Genomic DNA, 23794 nt, shown 5'->3' on the forward strand with positions numbered 1-23794 from the left:
GCAGCGAGGGAAACTGCAGATGGAGATAGGAATAAAAAGGGCTTGCAACTGGTCTAAATAGTCAAAATAGGCATTGGAGCAATGAATGCCAACCTCTTAAAAGCAATACATTGTAGAAGGAGAAAAAGAGTTTGTAAGAATTGAGCTGATTGCTCGGAGAAGTTGGTTTACGTACTTGCCCTTGAACCTGCTAATTAGAATGATTCTTACCCAAAACATATATTTCAGAAAAGGAGAATCTGAGAAATAGTGTTATCTAGAAGGGTCTCCAAACTCTTGATTTTGCACTCCTGTACAGCAAAAGACTTTTAAGCACATCCCCAATATATTTATTTATTAATAAATTATATACATTGATAACCAATACATGTTTATTTACTTTTGCAAGTACTATTTAATATATTGTAGATACTTATATATAGTACAAGTTTATTAATATTTATTATAAAACATAAGTAAAATCTAAATTTTGTAAGAATGGGACAAAAAGAAAAAAAAAAAAGAGTCTTAATATTTTCCTCATGCACCTGAAGGCTACCGTGGGTCCTGCCTGTGTGCACGCACCCACCAGGAGGCTCGTCTAGAAAACTCGACACAGCAAAGAGAATGGAACTGTGTTTAGAATACTTGGGAATTGGGGTCAAGTTCCCTCTCATCCTTGCATCATCCTAAATCCACTGGTCTATTATTATAAATGAAATGGGTAAACAGCTACAGAAGGAATTCATAAGCAAATGTGTAAGTTGTTTATTAAGTGAGTGAATAAATGAGTGAATTTGAATGAAATACATCCCTTCTGCTCATCTCAGCCATCAGGGTATATCCAGCAGAAAGATGCAACCTGTGACATGAACTTTACCCTGTAATGGGGAATGATGACTGGAATCTTTTCAGGAATATCACACTTTCCAGCATCATTCCTATCCTCCAGAGTCAGTGGAAAATATGATTCATTTTTGGACAATGAACAAGATCTATCTGAAAACTAGTACTTCCTGTTTTAACAGCTTCTACAGATAACTTGGAAATAAAACGTAAAAACTTTGCTTCATATCAACATTTATAAAGTTGCTGTTTAGAAATGGGAAAAGAGAAATGCAACTTCTGTTTATTGGAAAACCACCAGTTCAAATTTCCTCTAGATGTCAGTATTACATAGGGAAATAAATGTGTAATAGCCTGTGGCATTATTTACATGATAATAGGAGATATAATTGACAAAATATAAAACAGCCACATTTGGAAGCTGTCTTCTTATGTTCTTCAGGATAGAAGACTTCTGCTGGTCTCATCAGACCTGAAGGATGTTGTCACCATCTGTGCTCAAACAGCCTTAGGGACAAACGCTGCTAAATCAGCACTCTGAGGATTCCTACAACCAAATTTTCAATTTTAAATTTTTTGCTTGACTGAAATTGACTGATCCACAGCAGTTTTCATTATTAAATCCACATAGGCTTTTTTTTTAATTTTGAAATAAATTCAAAGTTATATGAACAGTTGCAAAAACAATACTAGCCCCATACACAGAATTCCATCATACCCTGACCCCCCACCCCCGATAGCTCAATCCACCAACTTTAACATGCTGTCACATTGCGATTTCTTTCCCTCCCTATTATCCAACGTCTATTGCTCTGTCTTCTGAACATATGAGAGTTAGCTGCACACATCCTTGAACATACACTATAATTCATGTATACACTTCCCATGAACAAGACATTCTTTTATGCAATCTCATTAAGTACAGCTAAGAAGTACAATAGATTCAACAATGATACAAAGCTTACATTCTATATTTCCTTTTCCTTATGTGTCAACTGTGTCCCTTTGAGCCTCCTGTCCTCTATCTTCCTGTCCCATCCAAGTTCATCCTTAGCATTCAATTGTCATCTAGTTGGACTTTTTTTTTTTTCAGTTGTGGAAACATATATACAGCCTAAATCTTCCCACTCCAGCCCCTCCCTAGCCTTTCATTAGTGGGATTAATCACATTTAGAATGTTGTAATGCTCTTTTCCACCATCCATTACTAGAAATTTCCCTTCACCTCAAACAGCAACCCTACACTCATTTCTTAACTCCCCATTGCCCCTTCCCCCATTTCTCTTAACCCAAACTCTACTTTTCATCTCTATGCTTATATTCTCTGATAATTTCTTTGTGTTTACTGTGGGGCTTAAAATTAACCTCTTAAATCCATATCAATCTTGTTTTTCTTTGATACCACCTTCACTTCAATAGGACACATAAACTATGTTCCTATACTCCTTCATTCCCCCACCTTTATATAGTTGTCTAAAATTACATATTTTACATTGAGTTCAAAACCACTGATTTGTCCTTAGAGTTTGTGTATTTTATATCATGTAGGAAGTAAATAGTGGAATTACAGTTAAAAAATTATTGACTTCTATTTGTATTCCATTGTGGTTGGAGAATGTGCTTTGAGTATATTCAATTTTTTTTTTAATTTTAATTTCTTGAGGCTTGTTTTATGTCCCAGCTTATGGTCCCTTCTGGAGAAAGATCTGTGATCACTAGAGAAAAGTGAGTGTCCTGGTGATTTGGGATGTAAGGTACTATATACGTCTGTTAAAATTCTCTATATCTCTTTCTCCTTTCCCTGTCTCTCTGCCAGCAGGGCTCCCCTCAGAATCTGAAGTAAGGCAGGTCTTTCATCGGCAAAGTCTCTCAGCATTTGTTTGTCTGTGAAAAATTTAATCTCTCCCTCAAATTTGAAGGAGAGTTTTGCTGGAAAAAGTATTCTTGGTTGGAAATTTTTCTCTCTCAGAATTTTAAATATGTCATGCCACTGCCTTCTTGCCTCCATGGTGGCCACTGAGTAGTCTCTACTTAGTCTTCTATTGTTTCCTTTGTATGTGGTGAATTGCTTTTCTCTTGCTGCTTTCAGAACTTGCTCCTTCTCTTCAGTATTTGACAGTCTAATCAGAATATGTCTTGGAGTGGGTTTATTTGGATTTATTCTATTTGGAGTTTGCTGGGCATTTATGCTTTGTGTATTTATATTGTGTAGAAGGTTGGGGAAGTTTTCCCAACAATTTCTTTGAATACTCTTTCTAGACCTTTACCCTTCTCTTCCCCTTCTGGGACACCAGTGAGTCTGAAGTTTGGATGTTTTATTTTATCTATCGTATTCCTGAGATCATTTCGATTTTTTCCTCCATTCTTTCTTTTGTTCTTTCATTTTCTATTCTGTGGGCTTCTAGGACACTGAGATGTTGTTCAGCTTCCTCTAGTCTTGTATTGTGAATATCCAGAGTCTTTTTAATTTGGCCAACAGTTTCTTTTATTTCCATAAGATCTTCTATTTTTTTATTTACTCTTGCATTGTCCTCTTTATGCTCTTTGAGGGTCTCCTTTATGTCACTTATATCCTGGTCCATGGTCTTCTTGATGTCCTTTAAATCCTTTGCCATGTTTTCATTCCTCAATTGTAGTTCTTTGATTAATTTTGTGAGGTACAGTGTATCTTCCGATATTTTGATTTATGTGTTTGGAGTTGGATTCTCCATATCTTCTGGTTTTATCATATGCATTAAGATTTTCTGTTGTTTTTGGCCTCTTGGCATTTGTTTTGCTTGATACGGTTCTTTCAAGTTGTAAAGAAAAAGGGGTATCGATCTAATTTTTCAGGAACAGTTTGGTGACGTACACTTTCTCTAACTAACCAGCAGATGGCATCTGTGAGTCACTTGTATCCCTCGAGTCAGTTCTCAACCTTGTTCCTGCAGTGTGTGGGGAAATGATTCTTGTGGGGTTCAGTTGGAGAACTCAGCTTGGGTGTGTTGCTGGAGCCGTCTGCCCTGAATGTGGGGCATGTGTTTGGGTGGCCAGGGAGGAAGGGCAGTTTTGATGTTCAAATCCCTCAGGATCCCGGAGGTTCAAGGCTGCCACAAGAGTCTAAGCCTTCATTTCAGTTCAGCCTCAGACCCTCTCTCTCACTGATCCACAAACCCCCTGGGTTCTCTGAGTGGATCCCCCCTCTCAGCCGCACTCCTCCAGGAGCTCAGCCGAGGGAATGCCGTGCTACGTCGCCAGTGCACACCATCCCTCAAGGGAAGCCCTGGGCTGCTGGGCCGTGCGGCGGCACGCTCTCAGCCTGAGGAAAAAATGGCCAAACGGGGCGTCTCAGCCCCCTCCTCCTTGCACAGTTCCTCCTTCCCAGCTCTGGGACAACTGGCGGGGCTCTGGGCTATGGGCACGGCCCCGGGCAGGAGTTTATCCAGCCCTCCGGGAGGCCAGCTGCTAGCCGTGGGGTTTCTTTCTGCTTCCGGCTCTCCCCTCCATTCCCCTGGACCCAAGGGTATCTGCTGTGGGCTTTCTTCCTGGCCAGACACTGAGAGGCCAGCCCAGCCCCCTCTTGCTGTGTTTTACTGCGTGGTTCCCACAATCACAGCTGAAGCCACTCCTGGGTTTTTCCCCTCTTTTTTTTTTTTTAAAAAGAGCCAGCTGGTCTCCATATGCTGAACCCTGGCTTCCTGAGCCCGCCGCGCGGCTGCGGGTCTTCCAGCCAGCTTACTCACTCGTTTCAGAATGCCGACTCCTGGTTTCACCAAGTATATGGCCCCTCTGGAGCTAGGAGCCCTCATCCAGCTGGCGCATCGCTGTAACTGGTATTCTGGGTCACTTTCTGGTTTTTAGCTAGTGTTTTTCATGGAGGCGTTTTTTTCGCCCTGTCTCAGCTAGCCGCCATCTTAGTTTCTCCTCCACATAGGCTTTTACTGTTGTGTTCATGCCATAAAAAAATAAATCTGGAAGCACTGTTCCTGTTCACCAGTTTTCATTCCAAAAAGAGAAGCAACAAAAGACAAAGTTATGAAATATCTTAAACACAAAATTTTATGAAAGGTATTTTCTAAATGATCTTATTTGACTACTTTGAATATATGCTTTCAAAATTGGACTTAAATTCTTTTTTTCCCCTCTTTCATATTAACTCTAATCTTTAGCAAATAAATATTTATTTATTCACTGCTAACTAATTTCATTTTATATCCTTCTCTCTTAACTCATTTGTTGCTGACTGTATAGTAAATACTCAATAAAAATCAGCAATGTAACTTTGCTATAATCCTTCCATCTCTTTTTTTCAGAGTAATAGTAAAGTGTAGTGATTAAGAGCACAGATTGAAATAAAAAACTTGGTTAGAATCCTAGCTCTACCATTTCCAAGTTATACAACCTTGGGAAATCATGTAACTTCATTTATAAAATGGGGTTAATAGGATCTATGCCAAGGGATTACTCAGAGGAGCAGCTGAGTTAATAATGTAAAGTGCTTAGAGGAGTAGCCGGTACATGAACAACGCTCAGTGCTTGTTACCCACCATCATCCCCACCATCATCATCACCGCCATCATCATCATCCCCACCATCATCATCACTACCATTACCACCATCACCATTACCATCATCCCTATTACCATCACCATCATCATCACCATCACCATCATTGTTACCATCATCATCATCACTATCATTGCCATCACCATCATTGTTCCCATCACCAGCATCATCATCGTTACCAGCATCATCACCATCATCATCACTACCATTATCACCATCACCATTACCATCATCCCCATTGCCATCATCACCATCATCACCATCATTACCATCATCATTATCACTATCTTTGCCATCATAATCATTGTTCCATCACCAGCACCATCGTCATTGTTACCACCATCATCATTACCACCATTATTGCCATCATTGTCACCACTGTCATCATCACTACCATTATCACCATCACCATTACCACCATCCCCATTGCCATCATCATCATCACCATCGTTACTGTCATCACCATCATCACTATCATTGCCGTCATCATCATCGTTCCCATCACCATTACCATCATCGTTATTACCACTATCACCATCACCATCATCATCACCATCATCATCAGCTTCATAACACCATTGTCACCACCGTCATCACTATCACCACCACTATCACCATCACCATCATCACTACATGCTGGTCTCTGGGCTAAGCATCAGCAAATCAAGGATGAGCCATACATTTGTCTATTAGGAGTCCACAATCTAGTGGGAAATTGGTAGGAAAAAAATTCAATGAAGTGTTGCAAGGGAGACCATTTGGGATGTATGCTGAGTCCTGGGCAAGCATAGACAGAGGAGCAACTGGCTGTGCTTGAGGAAGCTGAAGGACAATTTCCTTGCAGAGAAAAAAGTATGCCTTTATCATCCCTGTGCTTTCAGTCAAAAAAGAAAGTTACAAACTCCAAAGTTCTAATATTCTAATCTCTAATCTGTTTTTTTTCCCACAGATTTACCCAAACATACCCCTGTGTTTTAAGGTCCCCATCTGAAAAAAAGGAAATACTTTGAGTTTATGGGACTGCCCTTTGAATTGTTTAAAAGTACATTTGCAATTTGTCTTGATATCTGTGCTCTGCACTTACATGGTGTTTCATGCTTGCAGATCACCCTAAGGCAAATTTTGTTCTTAAACAAAGAGGAAAAAGATGAATTCTTTGGACAGCCGTATGATTTCATTTTTATAATGCATAACTTTAGAATTTGTGATAATTTGAGTGGATTGGGCTAATGTTTTGCCTTTTACCTTGTATTTTTAAAAGACTTGCTAATCTAATTCAGAGTAGCTAGGATAGTGAAAGGAATGTTTATCTACTTAGGAAAGGGGCCATCTGTTTCTAAGCAATGTAAAGGCTCCCATTTATAAAAGCTGACTTTAGTCTCCTTCCTTCTGGTGTACAAAACACATTCATGTATATCCTCCCATTTTTATTTGATTTCCATGTAAACCATATCAAGATAATACAAGCAGAGGTCAAGGGTGACACTCAAATTATCAATATCCTTTAATTTATTCTTTAGATGGAACTTCTTCCACAAACAATGCCAGAGTTTACAGAATTTCTTTGAAAGTAGTGTGTTCATTTGCTTTCAAATACTCTAGTTTATACAGAGTCTCATTAATTCAGATTGTTCTGCCCTCTAAATTACTATTAATTTTTGTATTTTTTTCTATGCTTGCATCGTGGAATATAGTGGTTCTTAAAGAGGGGTGATTTTGCACCCAGGGGACATTTGGAAATGTCTGGAGATGATTTTGGTTGTCACACCTACATGTTCTGGCATCTAGGGGTAGAAGCCAGGATTACTTTAAACATCCTACAACACAGGAGAGCCCCCCACAACAAACGGTTATCTGGTCCAAAGTTTCAATAGTGCTGAGGTTGAGAAACCCTGCTGTAATATGCAACCTCATTTGTGCATCTGCAGGCTAAGAAGAAGGGGTCATCACACTCAGACATGAAGGCTACAACACCTGTCAAGCATGAGAGAACATCAGCCCTCACAGGTAACATCTTTTTAAGAGGTCATGTTCTTCATAACATAACATAACAGGAGAGCTGTGTTATAAAAGTACTTTTTTTTTGGTCATTGTTCTTATTCAGACATTCCTAAAGCTCTGATGTTGGGGATGTTGGGAGAAGGGCTGTCTGAACACTTTTATTTGATTGGCTTTGGGTCTTCCTGTTATGAACAAGAAAATCTTTCAGAAACTAATTGTTAGTCTGTCAACCATATTTGCTTCTATTCTGCTCTTCTTTTTTAAAAAAAGCTTGTATCTATCCACTGATAAAGAGAAACCTGAATGGAGTTGTCATATGCAGCCCAACCTATACTGATCCACGTGCATTCTCCATGAAAACATTGTGTCCTGTGGTGGCTTCTGGAGAGATATACCCAGTAGAACTAGCCCTCCACTGAGAAAGAAAATGTTAATAAGTTCAACCAGAAAAATGATGAGAAGACCAATGTCTCTCTAGGTCAGAAGAGTTTGTCCAGTTTTCATGTAGAAAGAAGATGAGAGATAAAAGATCCTGTGTTCCAGTTTGCTAATGCTGCTGCTATGCAAAATACCAGAAATGGATTGGCTTTTATAAAGGGGATTTATTAGGTTACAAGTTTATAGTTTGGAGGCCATAAAAGTGTCCAAACTATGGCATCAACAAGAGGATACCTTCACCGAAGAAAGGCCAATGGCATCCAGAACACCTCTGTCAGCTGGGAAGGCATGAGGCTGGTGTCTGCTAGTCCTTTGCTCCCTGGTTGCATTTCAAAATGGCTTTACCCAAAATGTCTCTGAGCTCCTGTCTTCACTTCTGTCTCCCAGCTCCAGTGTGTCCTTGCTTATTTCTTCCAGGGCATTTCTCTCTAAGTATCCTGGGATCCTCTCTTAACTCTCCGGGACAAACTCTGGCCTTCATCTCTTAGCTTAGCATCTCCAAACATCCTTCTGTCTGCATCTCCAACCACCTCCAAGCATCAGCAAGCATGTGGATCTATGTCAGCTCTTAGTTACCCTCTTAGATACCCCAGTGAACTAATCAAGACCCACCCTGAATGGGGAGGGCCACACCTCCTTGGAAATAACCCAATCAAAGGTGTCACCCATGGTTGGGTGAGTCACATCTCCATGAAGGCATTCAATCAAAATGTTCCATTTTAATCAAAAGACTGATAAGTCTGCCCCCACAAGATTGCATCAAAGAACATAGCTTTTTCTGGGTGACATAATTTATCCAAACCAGCACATCCTGCTCCAAGAAATTCCATAGAACCAAGAGAAAATATAGACAGGAGAGACATTTTATGCACAGAGAGAATGAACAGACAAGGAAATAATAGTTTTGGAGATGGTAAACAAACCACTTTTGGCAAAAATGAAAGTTCAGTATTCAAAGAAGAGAAAAATACGTTTCAAGTTAAGGAAGATACTAGTGGAAGAGAAGCTGAGAACAAAGGAGGATTCACAACTGTAAATGAAATTGTGCCTGACAAGCATTCAAATAAAAAACTATATGTTGATAAAGCTATTGGGGATCAAACTCTAAGAAAGGTAGGGTTTACAGTGTTATACATCTACAGTAGATTTATTTTTCAGATCTATGTATCATTACAAGTTAAAACCATATCAAAGATAATTAAGGCAAGTTTTTTAGTCAGTGACTTAGAACCCAGTTTCCACCTTATGTGAATTTTCCACTGCCACAGTTCCTGCCATTATTTTTCCTTTTTGCCTGTGGCATTTTATTGTTTTTAATTCTTCTACCAACTGGTAGACAAAGATGATGATGATTAGTGTTCTGATGAATTGGTATATTTTTTTAAGAGCAGTTTTATTTTTAGCAATAGGGAGTACATGCTTCCTAAAGTCAAGAATTAAATAATGATTAGATTTATCTGAAGTTAAAAACCTGTATCTTAAAAAGTTTACCTTCTCCATTTTACAAGATAAAATTGGCTATTTCCCTCCCCCAAATATTCTGAGCATTGAATCAGAAGTAGATTATTGAATTCCTTTCTTCCTCAATTGCAAAGTTTTCACATATAAATTTGGGCAATTAAATTAAATTACTTTAGATTACAATAAGCTACAGTTTCTATTTTGAACAAATAATTTTCAAACAACTGTGGTCTTAAGATTTAATAATGATAATAATAATATACAATTCTTATTTCATTTTAAAATAATATATGTGAAACCTAATCTTGAAGATATCTAATTTTCCAAGAATTAAAAAATAAACAATAATGATTTCTAAGAAAACCCATCATTGTAAAGATGTGCTCAATAAGATCAGAACCTATTAGGAAACTGCAATTTAGTCAATTCTTTTACAAATAAAGATTTACTCTCACTGCTGTTCATATTCTGAGTGATTGTTTCTTCTTTTGTTTTAATAAGGAATGGAAGTGGGAAAAAAAATGAAGCTGAAATGAAGTATTATCATAAAAAGGCTGCTTTTGTGAAGTTCAGTGAGATAAACTGTATCCTAGTTATCCACACCCGGTATCACACCTCCTTAGATTTGATCAGAAGCACACTGCTCCACTTTGTCCCGAAAAGCTGAAATGGTCAACTACCACGAAGCTTTTGTCCTCATCACAAAAATACCATCTTAAGGAAGCTTTGCCTCTAAGAATTTTGACCGTCAGAAACATTTCTCCTTGAAATGTTGAGAGTTGCAAATGTATTTTATTTTCCAGATGTATCAGCAGTGTAAAGATCATTTCTTCATCAGGAAAGCTTGGAAACCAAGCAAAAGGACCTTTTTCTAGAATTCTGAACCAAAAGGGTAGGCTGGCAGCATGAAATGTAGAGGGGCAGACCAGTGCTTCATCAATGGGGACAATAAAAAGAGCAGAATAGATGTGGTGGGTGCAGGCAGACAGCTTGTGTTTCAAAAGACACAGGAAACAAATCCAGGGAAGCTTACGAGGCAATTCCCAGGAGTCCTCTGGAACCAAGGCCTCCAAAGAACAAGATCTGGTCACCCTATTGGGTAGGAAGTGGCTGTTGTTTTGTTTAAAAGCCTCTTAGCCTTTTCCAGCAAGCATTTCCAAATAAATTTCACTTAGCTTAATAGCCTGGAGGAGACTCCAGCCATTCTGATGTCGTTCCTGTGTGTAACTCACTCTTTTTTTTTTGTAATTGGAAAAGATGATCGCCGCCAAGAGAATTCTCTCATGACCTCTTTCTTATTTTCAGCATATTTATGGTGTGAGAAGTGAATGTCCATATCAAATGGGAAAATCATTTCCCAGGGTTTTGTATTATCTGAATTTTAAAAAATATTAACACCTGCCAGAATGCCTTGCACAAAATAAGTGCTCAAGAAATTTGTGCTTCTGCACAAATGTAGATTTTCAAAGGCAAAGTTTATATCTACTCACCTCCCTTTTTGTCCTCATTTTATGTATGCAGTAGATGCTTAATAAATGAATACATGGGGAAATGAATAGGTTTGTGGTAAACAAATTTAATAGTAGTGGTCATGCAAAGCAAAAAGAATACTAGAAGGAATATTATTGAGTAATCACACATTTTGGAACTGATGCTGGACTAAAGTTTAAACACTGAAGACGGAAGGTGGAAAGTGGTAGAAAGCTAGCAAAATACACACTTACCCAGTTCTACTGGCTGTTTTATTTCCAGCCAGGAAAAGTTTGCCTTTCTGTCTTAAAAAAATATTCTGGAGAGTAATAGACAATTACAAAAATATCAGTGAAATGAAGAAACTTTACATTTTTCTTTTTTTCTCTCTATTTTAATTAAGATATTGGTCTATATCATTGGCCCTTTTTTATTAATGGATCAAAAAATTTCTCATGTTTGAATTAAAATGGTCTCAGGGTTGAAAGTCCTACCAGTTTGGACTACATGGGTTTGGAGATTTTCAACTACTTTGACATTTCTAAAAGTGGTCCAGCAGTGTGATTGTGAAAGCCTTGTGGATCACACTTCCTTTATCCAGGGTGTGGATGGATGAGTAGAAAAATGGGAACAAAAACTAAACAAAAAATAGGGTGGGGGGCCTAGTTTGGGTGTTCTTTTTTACTTTTATTTTTTTATTCTTATTTTTATTTTTTCTGGTATAAGGAAAATGTTCAAAACATAGATTTGGGTGATAATTGCACAACTATATAATGGTACTGTGTACAGTTGATTGTGCACCACGGATGACTGTCTGGTATATGAATATATCTGAATAAAACTGAATTTCAAAGAAAGAGTGGTCCTGAAGAGGTCATCCTAAAATGTTATAAAAAGTAGTATATTGGTCTTGGTACTCTTTCTCAAAGATGTCAGGTATCACCTGCATGAATCACAGATAAAAATCTGCAATATGAAATAATATGAAAATGTGTACTCCTGAATCATGAGGAATAAAACATATGACCCATTGAATTTTATTATTAAATGAGCAAACTTTTATTATGAGGCCCAGTGCGGGTGCCATAAAGGTGTCTGACTGTTTAACAGATGACCTTGTTTTCCCCTCACCTTCTAGGGGACATCCCAGCTCCTCCGGCTCCATTTGATCACCGTATTGTGATCGCCAGACAAGCTGCAGTCAACAGCTTTTATACTGTGAACAGAGCAGAAATTTTAGGAGGGTAAGTAATGCTCAGTTTTAACAATCTTTCCACAAAAGAGAGAGCTTTCAGAGGGGGAGCCTGAGGACTTCAGAAAAGTTTGGTGGTCTCAACCTGAGAACTAGAGACGTTATAAACAAACATGTAAGAAATTTTAATCATTCCTCAAAACCGTTGCTGATGCCAGAAAGGTTGGTGTGGTGACAGTAACAAATTCCAAATTTATTATCTGCTTTACTTCCCATGTGGTAATGTCTGAAAATGAGAGAAACCCACTGTGAGTCACCAGAAGATTTAGAAGTTGTCCGGTGCCTTGGCTTAAACACCGAGAAACACATGTGGAAATGAGTGAATAGTGTGCATTTCTTGAGGCGTCTTAGATTCTTTTTTAGTCGTTGTGGTTGGTTTTCCATTTGTGTTGCTACTGTATTACTATTAGCCATTTCAGTTGATTACTTTCATTATTTGGGGGCACACTCTCTCCCTAAAGAAGGAAGAATAAAGGGTATAAGGGACTAAATTCATGTTGGGGGAATGTTTTTCCTCTTCCGTCTCAGTTGCAATTCCCCTATGATATCTTGTAACTTAAAGCCTAAATTATGAAGCTAACTACCATCAGTATATCTATGTCAAATAGGTAGGGGAAGGCAGAAAACATATACAAATTTTACTTATCCATGCAATGAAAATAAGCAAAGCTTCTGCAGTATGTTTCTACAGTTGGTCATTAGGGTGCAGTTGATAATTGTCAAGTCCCTATAGCTTTTCCAATTCCATATTGGAAAACCTGAACTTTTTCTTTCTCTGAAATCCACATGAGACTCTGGGGATGGGGTCAGGAAGAAAAGCAATTGAGAAACATGAATAGGAGCAGTGGAAGCCTGGAGCATTACTGCACACAGCTTATTTGGGTCTTTGGGGATTTCAGTGGCAAACCAGGAGTTGTATCTCTAAAAGAGAAGAGTCATTTGCAGAAGAGGGCATGACTTTGGGACCATCCCTATGGTATATGCTGTTTCTCCAGTGAAGATTTTTGTCAAAGGCCCCTTAAACACTTCCTTTCAGCCACTTTGGGTCTTCTTGATCATGAGGTCCAAGGAGCAGAGCAGATTGTACTGCAGTCTGGACCAGCTGCTGGCTATGCCTTGTTCTGGGCTCCCCTCAAAGTTGGCAGTAAATAAGGCAGCACAATCAAATGTGGTATAATTACCTTCAAAACACTAAGACATCAAGTGCTGTACTTCTTTTTAGTGGTGGGAGGTTCAAGCAGCCCCATAGCTTTTACTTTTGGCAGAGATATTGCCACATACACGCAGTGGCTGGCGCTAACTTTTCCTGGGGTTCCTCTCCCACACTGTGGCTACTAAGGGACTTGTAAACCCCATCCACCAGTTTCAGTTAGCATGAGGTGGACAGGCACTAATTCAGTGAGGTGGCCAAAAAAATCTAAGCTCTTGCAGAAGATATTGTGGGAGAGAGCCAGAGAGCTGAGGCTGCCCTGAAGTCAGACAGCCATGGGCATTGCTTCCAGGCCATTGTGAATTAAGAGGAAAAAAAAGTATTTTCTTGATCAACAGCCCCATGTGAACTACTTGGGGCTGTCAGTGGTGCTCCAGTAAAGAGACGCCACCTGGAATGGTGGTTGGATTAAAGCTACCCCTTTGCTATGCTCAAGACAGTCCAGTGTCGTTCTCCAAGAGCCATCTGCTTCTGGACAGGGCATAGAACTGAGTAAATGTCAAGTGCTGCTAGGATACCTAGCCTACAATTCTCCCAGGAGCAAATCTTACCTTAGGTTAACAGTATTGCTAGGGAGACTTTCCCTTTCCCTTCTGACTATATACAGACACCATTTCACTGGGAAGGGGCATGTGTCACATCTCATTTTACTAAATAAGGAATCAAAGTCAGCTAACCAAAGTTAGGAATTGTCCATGAGTGTGCATTTCCGGATGTGTGCATATATGTAAGAAGCTGTCTTACTGAATATATACAGGTTTCTATCCAAGCTATACTGTCAAAAATCTCAAAGGTGACTAAGTGATATGCATTTTTGAAGATATGCATCTACATGCAAGATTGTTATTTCTTCTTCTGTGTTTATATGCAATTCCCAAAAATAATTTGATGTAGCTGACCCACAGGTTATATTGTTCATATGCTTACCAAACCTAGCTTATACATTCATGTGTATTCAGAAAGTTTCTATTTTATCCATAATGGTAGCTCTCAGATTTTAGGGTATATGTGAATCACCCCAGGAACTGGCTAAAAAAAATGAAGATTCTGTGCCTCCCCTTGGATTCCTGCCCTGAAGGTCTGGGACCCAAAATCTGCATTCTTAATACCTCTCCCCAAGATGATTCTGATGCTGGTGATCCGTGGACCACACTTTGAAAAACACTGTTTCAGAAGTTTATTGGACACTGTAGATGTGTAACAGGTTTGCTCCTTCAAACTCAAAGGAGAAACGCCCATGCAATAGCTCCCCATCTACGGGCTCCTGACTGATGAAAGTTGCCTCCTTTTTTCATCCAGGGGACGTTTTGGCCAGGTGCACAAGTGTGAAGAGAAAGCAACAGGCCTGAAACTGGCAGCTAAAATCATCAAAACTAGAGGCATGAAGGATAAGGTAAAGCGTGTGCAGTGTGGATTTCCCCCTTCTCATTCCGTCCTTGCCACACCGCAATGCCCTCTCCTTCCTCCCAGGACGAAGTGAAGAATGAAATCAGCGTCATGAACCAGCTGGATCACGTGAATCTCATTCAACTCTATGACGCCTTTGAGTCCAAGGATGACATCGTTCTGGTTATGGAATAGTATGTTTCTTCTGTGCATTCTCTGCATGTCTCCTCTCCCCCTTCACTGCCAAGCATAGCATGCTGCATGGACAGGTCCCCAGCCTTCTTGATAATCCAACTGCGGGTCTGTTCCGCCTTAGTAGCGGTTAGAACCGAGATTGGGGCATTATGGATTCTGACTTGCATGAATCAGCAATCTCATCAACTTTGGAAAGGACATTTTTAATGAATATGCACTTCTTATAAGTGATTTTCTCTCTAAGAAAGAGCATGACAAAGTACGTCTAGCTTTGCAATTAAACTACGCTGTCAAAAATCAAGCTTGAATATGATTTTGGTTAACTTGGAGGAAAGTGATTTTTGAACTGCATTTCAAGTTCAACATATCTTTAATATCAGACGTTGCCATTTAAAGTCATCTTTATAAAAAATTTACAACTGCTTACTCAGTTTAAACAAATGAGTAGTTCTAACCAAGACTGAATAAATATTGTGATTCAGTTCATTGTTTCCAGTTTGTTTTTTTGTTTATTATTGCACAATGAGAAATTTGGGATGATAAAGCATCTAGCATCAGCCACATATGAGCACTTTATCGCTGAAACTGGTCTGACGACTTAACGGGTTGAGATCTTGCCTGATCTTCACTTGGTGTTTGAAAATTCCCTTGATTGTGTTATCATATTACTCTTCCTCTTCAATATGTGTTAGAGAATGGCAGGTGTGGACTCACTCCGGAGCTGTAGCCACTGGATGAAAAGGACTTCAAGGCTTCATTTGTGAAACAATGGTATATAAAGTAAAGGCCATCAACATAAGAACCATATAACTGAGAAGGTAGAGAAAGAAAGTAGAACAGGTAGAGCGAGAAGGTAGAGAAATAACTGCACACTGATCTTTTGCAAGTATTAGACAAATGAGTTTAAACATCAAGTTGCTAAAAGTACACATGGTCATTAAGGAATAGCTACTAAGGATTTCATGCCTCTTCCCTCTTCAGTGTGGATGGGGGGGAGCTGTTTGACCGCATCATTGATGAGAACTGCAATTTGACTGAGTTTGATACCATCCTGTTCATCAAGCAGATATGTGAGGGGATAAGGCACATGCATCAGATGTACATTCTCCATTTGGATCTGAAGGTAGGGCATGTTTTTTGTCCTTCGAAAGGTCAACCCTTCACAATCCATCTCTCGTTTTGGCCGGGGGGCCCTGTCAGTTACTATGTACCAGCTCGGGAAATTCATACTGTCACTAGTTACATGATCAGGAATTAATAAAAATTTGGATTCTTACCCTCATCTCCCCATGCCCAGGTTCTGTTGACTCCTTATATTCGCATGTCCCATCTTCAGGAGGCTACTGTTCAGATTCTCGAAACTTGCCTGCATGGAGGGAATCCACATGGGGGATGGTTTCAGTAAAAGTTTGGAGTTAAATCCATGACAACAGCGATACATTGGTCTGGTCCTCTCCTGATTAGGAGAACTAACTGGGAGGATTTTAGCTAACTCAGAATTCCCTAGTAGTAGCCAAACTTACCAGCTCTCCAATAATTGCCAGCACTCTCTAATAACTTTCAGGAAGCTCTGGGCTTTAGGGATGCATTTCTCTATGGGTGTGTTAACATGCTGAACAGAAACCCACAGCAGAATGGAATATAGGACTGCCACAGGGGTGGTGCTAAAATGCCATGGTGTGCTGGGGTGGGGAACCTCCTGGAAATAGGGGAACATATGTGAGGTTCAGAGAGTCAAGCTGCCTTCCTTTCGTCTCTTACTAATTACCCCTTTCCTTTTTTCTCCCTTTCTCTCATTATGAAGCCCCTAGAATTGAACTGTCTATAGTCCCAGGGTCAGCCAATAAAATACTCTGGCCCAATAACCCTGATCAACTCTAATATCAGGGCTAAGTATCTTAAAGTGCATCTTCTTGTGTGGCTCAATCGTTTTCTCATTTCCCTGTTTGCACAGCATGACAGTGAGATAAAATATATATTATACATAACCTACCCCATTTTGCAAGTCACTAGGGACTGTAGAGCTAAATAAATTTAGCCTTCTTAAATAGATTTCCATTCCATGGGCCTCTCTTCTTGTAACTTGGCTTCCCTCACTCTTTTGATTTATGAGCAATGCGTCTTCCATTCACTTTTGGAAAGGGAGTCAGGCAGGAGGAGGTGGTCTATAAAATGACAAAAGTCAGAGGTTAAAAATCATTAGCAAAACACTTGGTTATGAGCTGGGTTTGCTAACGCTTATTTTCATGGAGCATTTTCATTCAGTGTAGATGTTCTGCAGATATCCCTGAAGGGATTCGACTGGCAATGGGAATTAGGAGCTAACCTATCATAAGTCAAATGACTCCATATGTGGCTTTATAATGTTTATTGAGAACTTGCGATAAAGCAATTTCAGTTACGGCTTTTAGATGGAAACTGGATGGATCGTTAAAGACCAGTCATCCCTTCCAGAAAGCTCCCTTGGAAGGAAAAAGGACTGAAAATAATAGTGCTTATTTCTGTGTAGGGGGTGGGAGATGATAAGTGATTTAAAAATGTTCTCCTTTATATTTGTCTGTGCTTTGCCACTGTTAGTCAATGAATACACATTAATGTCAAAATCAGAAAAAGAAATGAACTTTCTAGAGTGCCCTCAAACCTGTTTCTTTACATTTTGCAAATGACTGTGTTTTTTTTTAATGCCATATTATTCTTTGACAATTGGAGAGCTAGGTACATGATTCATCATGATTGATCAGTTATTTAAGCATGAAACCAAATGTCCTTACATAGCACCCACTTCTCTATGAAGAGCTTTTACTGACAGAAATCTGTTTTAGAGATAGCTCAGAAAAGAGCTTCCAAATAGATCACGCCTGACCAAATGAGCTATCTTCAATACATCATTTCATAAAGAGATTCTGAATTTCTTACGTCATTTCAACCTATTCTCTGTCCAGACAGGATGGGGCAGGTGTCTTCCTACCTACAGGAGGGGGAAATGGAATTCGGGAATTGATGACTTAGCCTAGAACTTGAGATTTCTAAACTCTTCTTTGAAGACTCTATTGCTTTTTTGTGGACGACTTTTGTGGACGACTTTGATTTTAAATCAAATCCCATATTTTCCCCAGATCTCAGTTTCTCTGTTCTAAGTTCACTTGAAAGACATTCTATAAACACTAAGTAATAACGCTACTATCTACGTTTTCCCAACACCCCAAAGTCAGTCAAATTAGCAGAGTAAAATCTTACCAGAATCAACCTCCAAGAGAACACTTAGTCAAAGATTTCAGGCATTAAGACCAAACTCAGGAAATCTTTGGAATTGTGAAGAAGGAAGAATGAATAGGGGGCAAAAGCTTTCCTTTTACATCTGAGGTTCCCATAGGCAAAGTGAAAAGGAAAAAATCTAGAGGTCAGGAACATTCACATCCTATTGCATACTCAGCGCAGCTCTTAAGTGAATCAGGCCATTTCTCTTAGCACTCATAAATCTCTCAGAAAAATATTCCTCCAAGAAGGGGAAACTCATACTTAATAATTTTATTGTGAGACGGCTTCTACCAGTCTCCTTTTCTTTCTTCCCTGAAGGAGGCCTGTGTCTGAACTCAGCCCTTATGGTAACTGTAAAACCACGGGGAGGGAAGGCAGGGTAATGCGAAGTTGGCAGGGCACCACAACCTCATCCACCACATAATTAAAGGAGAAAATACCCACACAGGCATGCCAGCCCCTGAGCAGAGGGCCCGATATGTTTTTCCTGAGCATCTCATATTTATAGTTGTGGTTCAAGGACAATTTGAGTGAATGATGGCTGTTTTCATTGCTAATGTGTCTCTTTCTCCTGGCAGCCCGAGAATATCCTGTGTGTGAATCGGGATACTAAACAAATAAAAATCATTGATTTTGGATTGGCCAGAAGGTATGTCTATTTGGACATAGGTGCACGAGTAGAGTCAGGGGACATGGTGGGTGGACATAGGTGCACGAGTGGAGTCAGGGGACATGGTGGGTGTTTGTTTGCTGCAAAGATAAATCTGATTTACCCCTTGGCTTCTGACCCACCCATGATTTTATTTTAACAAAAATTATGTTCAGCCCCACATTGTGGAATTTGGGATTTGAATGTTTAGCAGTTTCTACAGCGCATGCAAGAAAAAAAGAGGAAACATTAAAATCTAATACAGTAAAGTTTATTAAATTATGAGCCATTAATTTAGAATTTGTAAGCATTTGTCTCAGTCTTTTATATTTGTACCATCCACGAAGAGAAGATTTACTTTAAAAAAAGTAATCATGTAAACAAGAATGCAAAGGGTTCTGGTAATATACACACTTCTTATAAGGGAGCATAGTTTACGTGGACTTCAGCCCATTAATGATGCATATAAAATGGATGTTGTAAGTGATTGCAGCATTTTCTTCATTCATTAATTTTTTCATTAATACAGGATTACTCAAGCCATTTATATGCCAATGGCTGTATCATTTTCCTTTTAGCATAGTCTATAATTCAAATGTTCTGATTATTCTGGCTGGCTTTTCCCACAACCGTTCAGATTGTCAAGGTTTTATAGTATGAATATGACTCTTAGAATCCCGGCACCTCTTTAGGACTGTTTGGCACTGTCCCCTTAGATTTGTGATTTCCTTTAAGTTCTATTTATTTGAAGTTTGCTGAATAGCTAAAGTTAATTGATCTTATAGACTACAGCTTTTTAGTTTTCAAGATTTTTGATTCTGTTTTTGGCCCTTTCCATCCTCCACTTTTTCTCTTAAATTTCAGATATAAACCCAGGGAGAAACTGAAGGTGAACTTTGGAACCCCGGAATTTCTCGCGCCTGAGGTCGTGAACTATGATTTCGTTTCCTTCCCTACAGACATGTGGAGTGTAGGCGTGATCACCTATATGCTGTAAGCAGCGCTCCAAGCTCCGTCTGACATTTGCTCTCAATCTCTACGCATATTCTATGAGGTTTTGCTCTTTTGAATAAAAGCCTTATTTTAGGTCTTTTAAAAACAAGTGACTTTGAGTTCTGATACGTGCTACCACATGGATGAACCTTGAAAACATTATGCTGAGTGAGATAAGCCAGACACAAAAGGACAAATATGGTATGATTCCACTTAAATGAAATATCTGGAGTAGGCAAATAATAGTCCAAAATCAAAAAAAATAAAAAAATAAAAAAATAAAAAAAAAATAAAAAAAAAAAAAGTCCAAAATCAAGAGAGCAACAGGATCATGCTTTCTCTCAAGTCTTTAAGGCTCTAATGGTGGCTTACTGGAAATCCAAAACTCAATCTCTGCCTCCATCACGTGGCGTCCTGTCCCCGTTTGTCTCCTCCCAGCCGTGATCCAATTTCCTCCTCTTACAAGGCTCCAGTCATATTGGATTAAGGCCCCACCCTGATTCAGTTTGGCCTCATCTTAACTAATAACATCTTCAGAGGTCCTGTTTACAAATGGGGTCACTTTCCCAGGATGGGAGGATGGGACTTGGCGGACATGATTCCATCCATAACAATGGGTAAAGAATTTCTGTTCCAGGTGATGAAAACATCTTGGTAATGTTGCCGGTAGTGTTGATGGTAGCCAACACTGTGAATGTAATCACTGCCACCGAAGTGTGCCCTTAAAAATGGTTAAAATGCAAAATATTATAGTATATATATGTTACCACAATAAAATTGAAAACAAAATAAATAGCATTGTACCATATTCAGTCACTTTCTGAGCTTCAGTGAATCCTTATGGATGAAAAAATTTAATTCTTTCTCTGCACATCATCTGAAAAAGTGAATCCTGTCCCTTTTACTAATCACTTCAATAACTAGGGCACCACATAATACCCTAAAAGTAATTAAAAAAAAAAAAACAAACTTCATATCCTAATCTCCTAAATGAATAATGCCAGTGTTATTCCTCAGAGATGACCTCCCTGGTGTTTGCCATCTGTCTATGTGACAAAACTTTGCCAGCTGTAAAATGCTCTATCAAAGAAAGTTGCACTACTCTTTAGACTCATATTTGAGTGAAACTGCTTCCTTCGTAGCAGCAGCTGTTTACTTAGGGATGGGGGAGGTAAGCATTTTCTTGATTGCAATAATATATTATAAAAGTATGCTTAATGATGAGGTTATTTCCCTTCTCTCACTTTTAGATGACAGGACCAAGCAAGCATTCTACTCTTTAAAGGATCTGAAGTTGTGTAAAACATGCTCATTGAGGGTTCTTTGTCTTCTAGACTGAGTGGCTTGTCCCCTTTCCTGGGTGATAACGATGCTGAGACGCTGAACAACATCCTTGCCTGCAGGTGGGACTTAGAAGATGAAGAATTTCAGGATATTTCAGAGGAGGCCAGGGAGTTTATCTCCAAGCTCCTGATTAAGGAGAAGAGGTAACCCAAGTTCCTTCTTTGCTCTGGAAGGTGTAGGGATAACCAGGGAGCAGTATACCATCAGGGGCCATTTGAATCCATGTCAGGGAATTGCCAAACTCCTGGAGACATCTAGGAGGTTTAGTGAACAGTTGTAAATACAAGGAGCTTAATGGTCTTGGCCCAGACTCCTGGTTCACTGAACCCCCAGGATGTTCTGGTTATAAGTTTCGAAAGGGGCTTTCCAAAAGCATTTCTCCATGCTCTATATTCACGGACCCTCTCTTGGCCTCAGGTTACTCATCAACACAATGAAAGGTTTTTCTATGATCCCTTTCACCTCTAACAAGCATAAAAATGGGACTGTGTAACTGTACACTTAGCTGCCATTTCATTTCAGAGCCTCCTGTGTGCCAGACCATTCCAAATGCTATATAGACCTCATCTCTTGGTCCCTCCCTTACTCCACGAGGTAGAAATTATCATTGCATTTTGTGGACAAAGCATAGAGGCCCTAAGTAATTTGCCCACAATCTTATGGCTCATGAGTGGCAGAACTGTTCATCAAACACAAATCTGCCTTCCTCCAAGCCTGCACCTTTAGTAGTTATGTATTGTATCGCCTTCTATTTTCTGTCCTGCTAATACATTAATTCAAAATTAAACTGATGAAGAGTGATATTGAAATGCCGGGGCTTGCATTTTAAGACTTATGTAAGGGAAAGTGTATCGTGATTGATCTGCAAAACACCCCTCTTTCATATGGATTTCTACCTTCAACACACATTGGTACAAAGTACTTAAGATTTTCAGGGTCAGCAATACTTCCTTTACTGCTTTATTATCTTTGTGGTTTTTAAGTCAATAAGAAATGCAACCACAAGCCAATAGATAGGAGAACAGGGGCTGCTGTAGCAGCATCTGACACCCAGGAGGTCCATTTCTTCAAGCATTCGCTTTGTTATCCACTATATGCCAGGAAGTGTATCTGGAGCAGTAAAAATAGATGGATAAAGTTCAGCCCCTGCCTTTGGGGAACTCATGATCTAATAGAAGAGATAAGTGTTTTTAACAAGCTATAATACCATGTGGTCAATGCAAAGATAGACAAAGACAAGGACTGAGTCTGAAAGGGCAAGAGGGACTTAGCCAGCCTTTAAAAGGAAGGACAATTGACACACATTGGTCTTCTTTGTCCTTAAAGGAAGGGCACAATAACAGCCAATACTACTAAAGTTATTATTTGCATATCATTGTACCCCAGGCAGTGAACAGATGGAAAATGTCAAACCTATAAAATCTTTGGAGGGTGAGAAATCCACATTTGCTGAGAACCTATTTTACATATATGCTTTCAAGCACCATTTGATTTAATATTCTGGATAAATCAAGAGGACATACGTCTTACTGCAGTGTATAAATATAATGATGATTATTTTACAGATGAGGAAACCGAGGCCGAGAGCAGTGAAGCAGCTGCACAGCTAACTCGGAGCAGACTTAGGCCAGGGTGTGACCCTTATGCCTGGGTACTGCCCACCCCCACAGCCTGAGTGTTTCATTAATACCTGTGGGAGCATCGAAAAGACATGTGTGCAGAATGAAGTGCAGAAATCAATAAAGCCAAAGCCAAATATCCCCTTCATTGAATAAATTTGTGGGGTACAAAAAAACTTGATAGCGTTTTAAAAACTTAATTGTTAGTACCATTTCATTGTTAACTTTTTAACAGTCAAGTTTTAAGTGTTTGATGTAATAATGCAGGAATAATAATTTTTCAGTACCCTGAGCTGTTAGAATGCTTCTGGGGAACAATCCTGGAAATGTATGCTACAAAACAAAATCCCACCTTCAACCGAGGTTGGTGCAAGATCAAGACTATTTTCTAATTACTGTCCTTTAGGGACCTCCTGATGGTGACATTGTTACTAAACTATTAAGCTTTCCTTCTTCTCTAAGCCCGATTGACTAAAGGCAAGACTTATGTCCTCTTCACCTCTTATACTTAAATATTTGGCTTCTGATGAAGCAATTTCATTGGAACCATCCTACAAATTGAAGTTGTATGTCCTGCTTGATGCTGCTTTCTTGATATTCTTCAGAAGTATACTTCAGATTGTTGCACCCACTTACAGTTTTTATTTTGAAAGGTGATTTGGTTTAATGTGATAAAGGTTAAACACCAAATAAGTTTACAAAGCTCAGAGTTAGAATATAAAATAATCTTTATTATTCTGCTTCATATTACTTTAAAAAATTGTATGAACCTTTGTTTGCTCCAAAGGGGTACAGTTTCTTCCTAGGGGTATCTAACTAACGTGCTTTCTTAATGTTAGATTAACTCCTCATCTATTTCTCTATTTATTTAACTATTCAAAAGGTATTAATTAAAAATTATTAATACATATTCAAAAGTCTTAATACATACTTTACTTTTGCAACCAGTAATCATGGTAGCAATTTGTTCTTGCACTAATAAATGTACTTTTTTTTCCTTTGACCGATAGAAGTTCAATTTATGAAGCTCATTGCCTCACTCACATTACCGATGTTGTTACTCTGATTAGATAGGGTGGTAAACTGGGGCTCACACAATCATCAATAATACTCAACTCCAGAGAAGGCAGAATTGATGGTGAATTCAGC

At 39.1% G+C, this 23794-nt stretch overlaps 1 protein-coding gene across 1 annotated transcript in view; it reads left to right on the forward strand.

Annotated features, from left to right (window-relative positions):
- MYLK4 (myosin light chain kinase family member 4) overlaps positions 1-23794 on the forward strand; it is a 96021-nt gene that overhangs the window by 66906 nt on the left and 5321 nt on the right. The window contains exons 2-9 of the mRNA XM_037844215.1: positions 7298-7376; positions 11878-11983; positions 14501-14594; positions 14672-14781; positions 15764-15905; positions 18619-18689; positions 19554-19682; positions 21017-21169. Coding sequence (XP_037700143.1) covers positions 7298-7376; positions 11878-11983; positions 14501-14594; positions 14672-14781; positions 15764-15905; positions 18619-18689; positions 19554-19682; positions 21017-21169 — 884 coding nt within the window. The remainder of the gene's footprint in view (positions 1-7297; positions 7377-11877; positions 11984-14500; positions 14595-14671; positions 14782-15763; positions 15906-18618; positions 18690-19553; positions 19683-21016; positions 21170-23794) is intronic.

This window comes from Choloepus didactylus, chromosome 7, assembly GCF_015220235.1.
Source record: "Choloepus didactylus isolate mChoDid1 chromosome 7, mChoDid1.pri, whole genome shotgun sequence".
Classification (NCBI taxonomy): domain Eukaryota; kingdom Metazoa; phylum Chordata; class Mammalia; order Pilosa; family Megalonychidae; genus Choloepus; species Choloepus didactylus.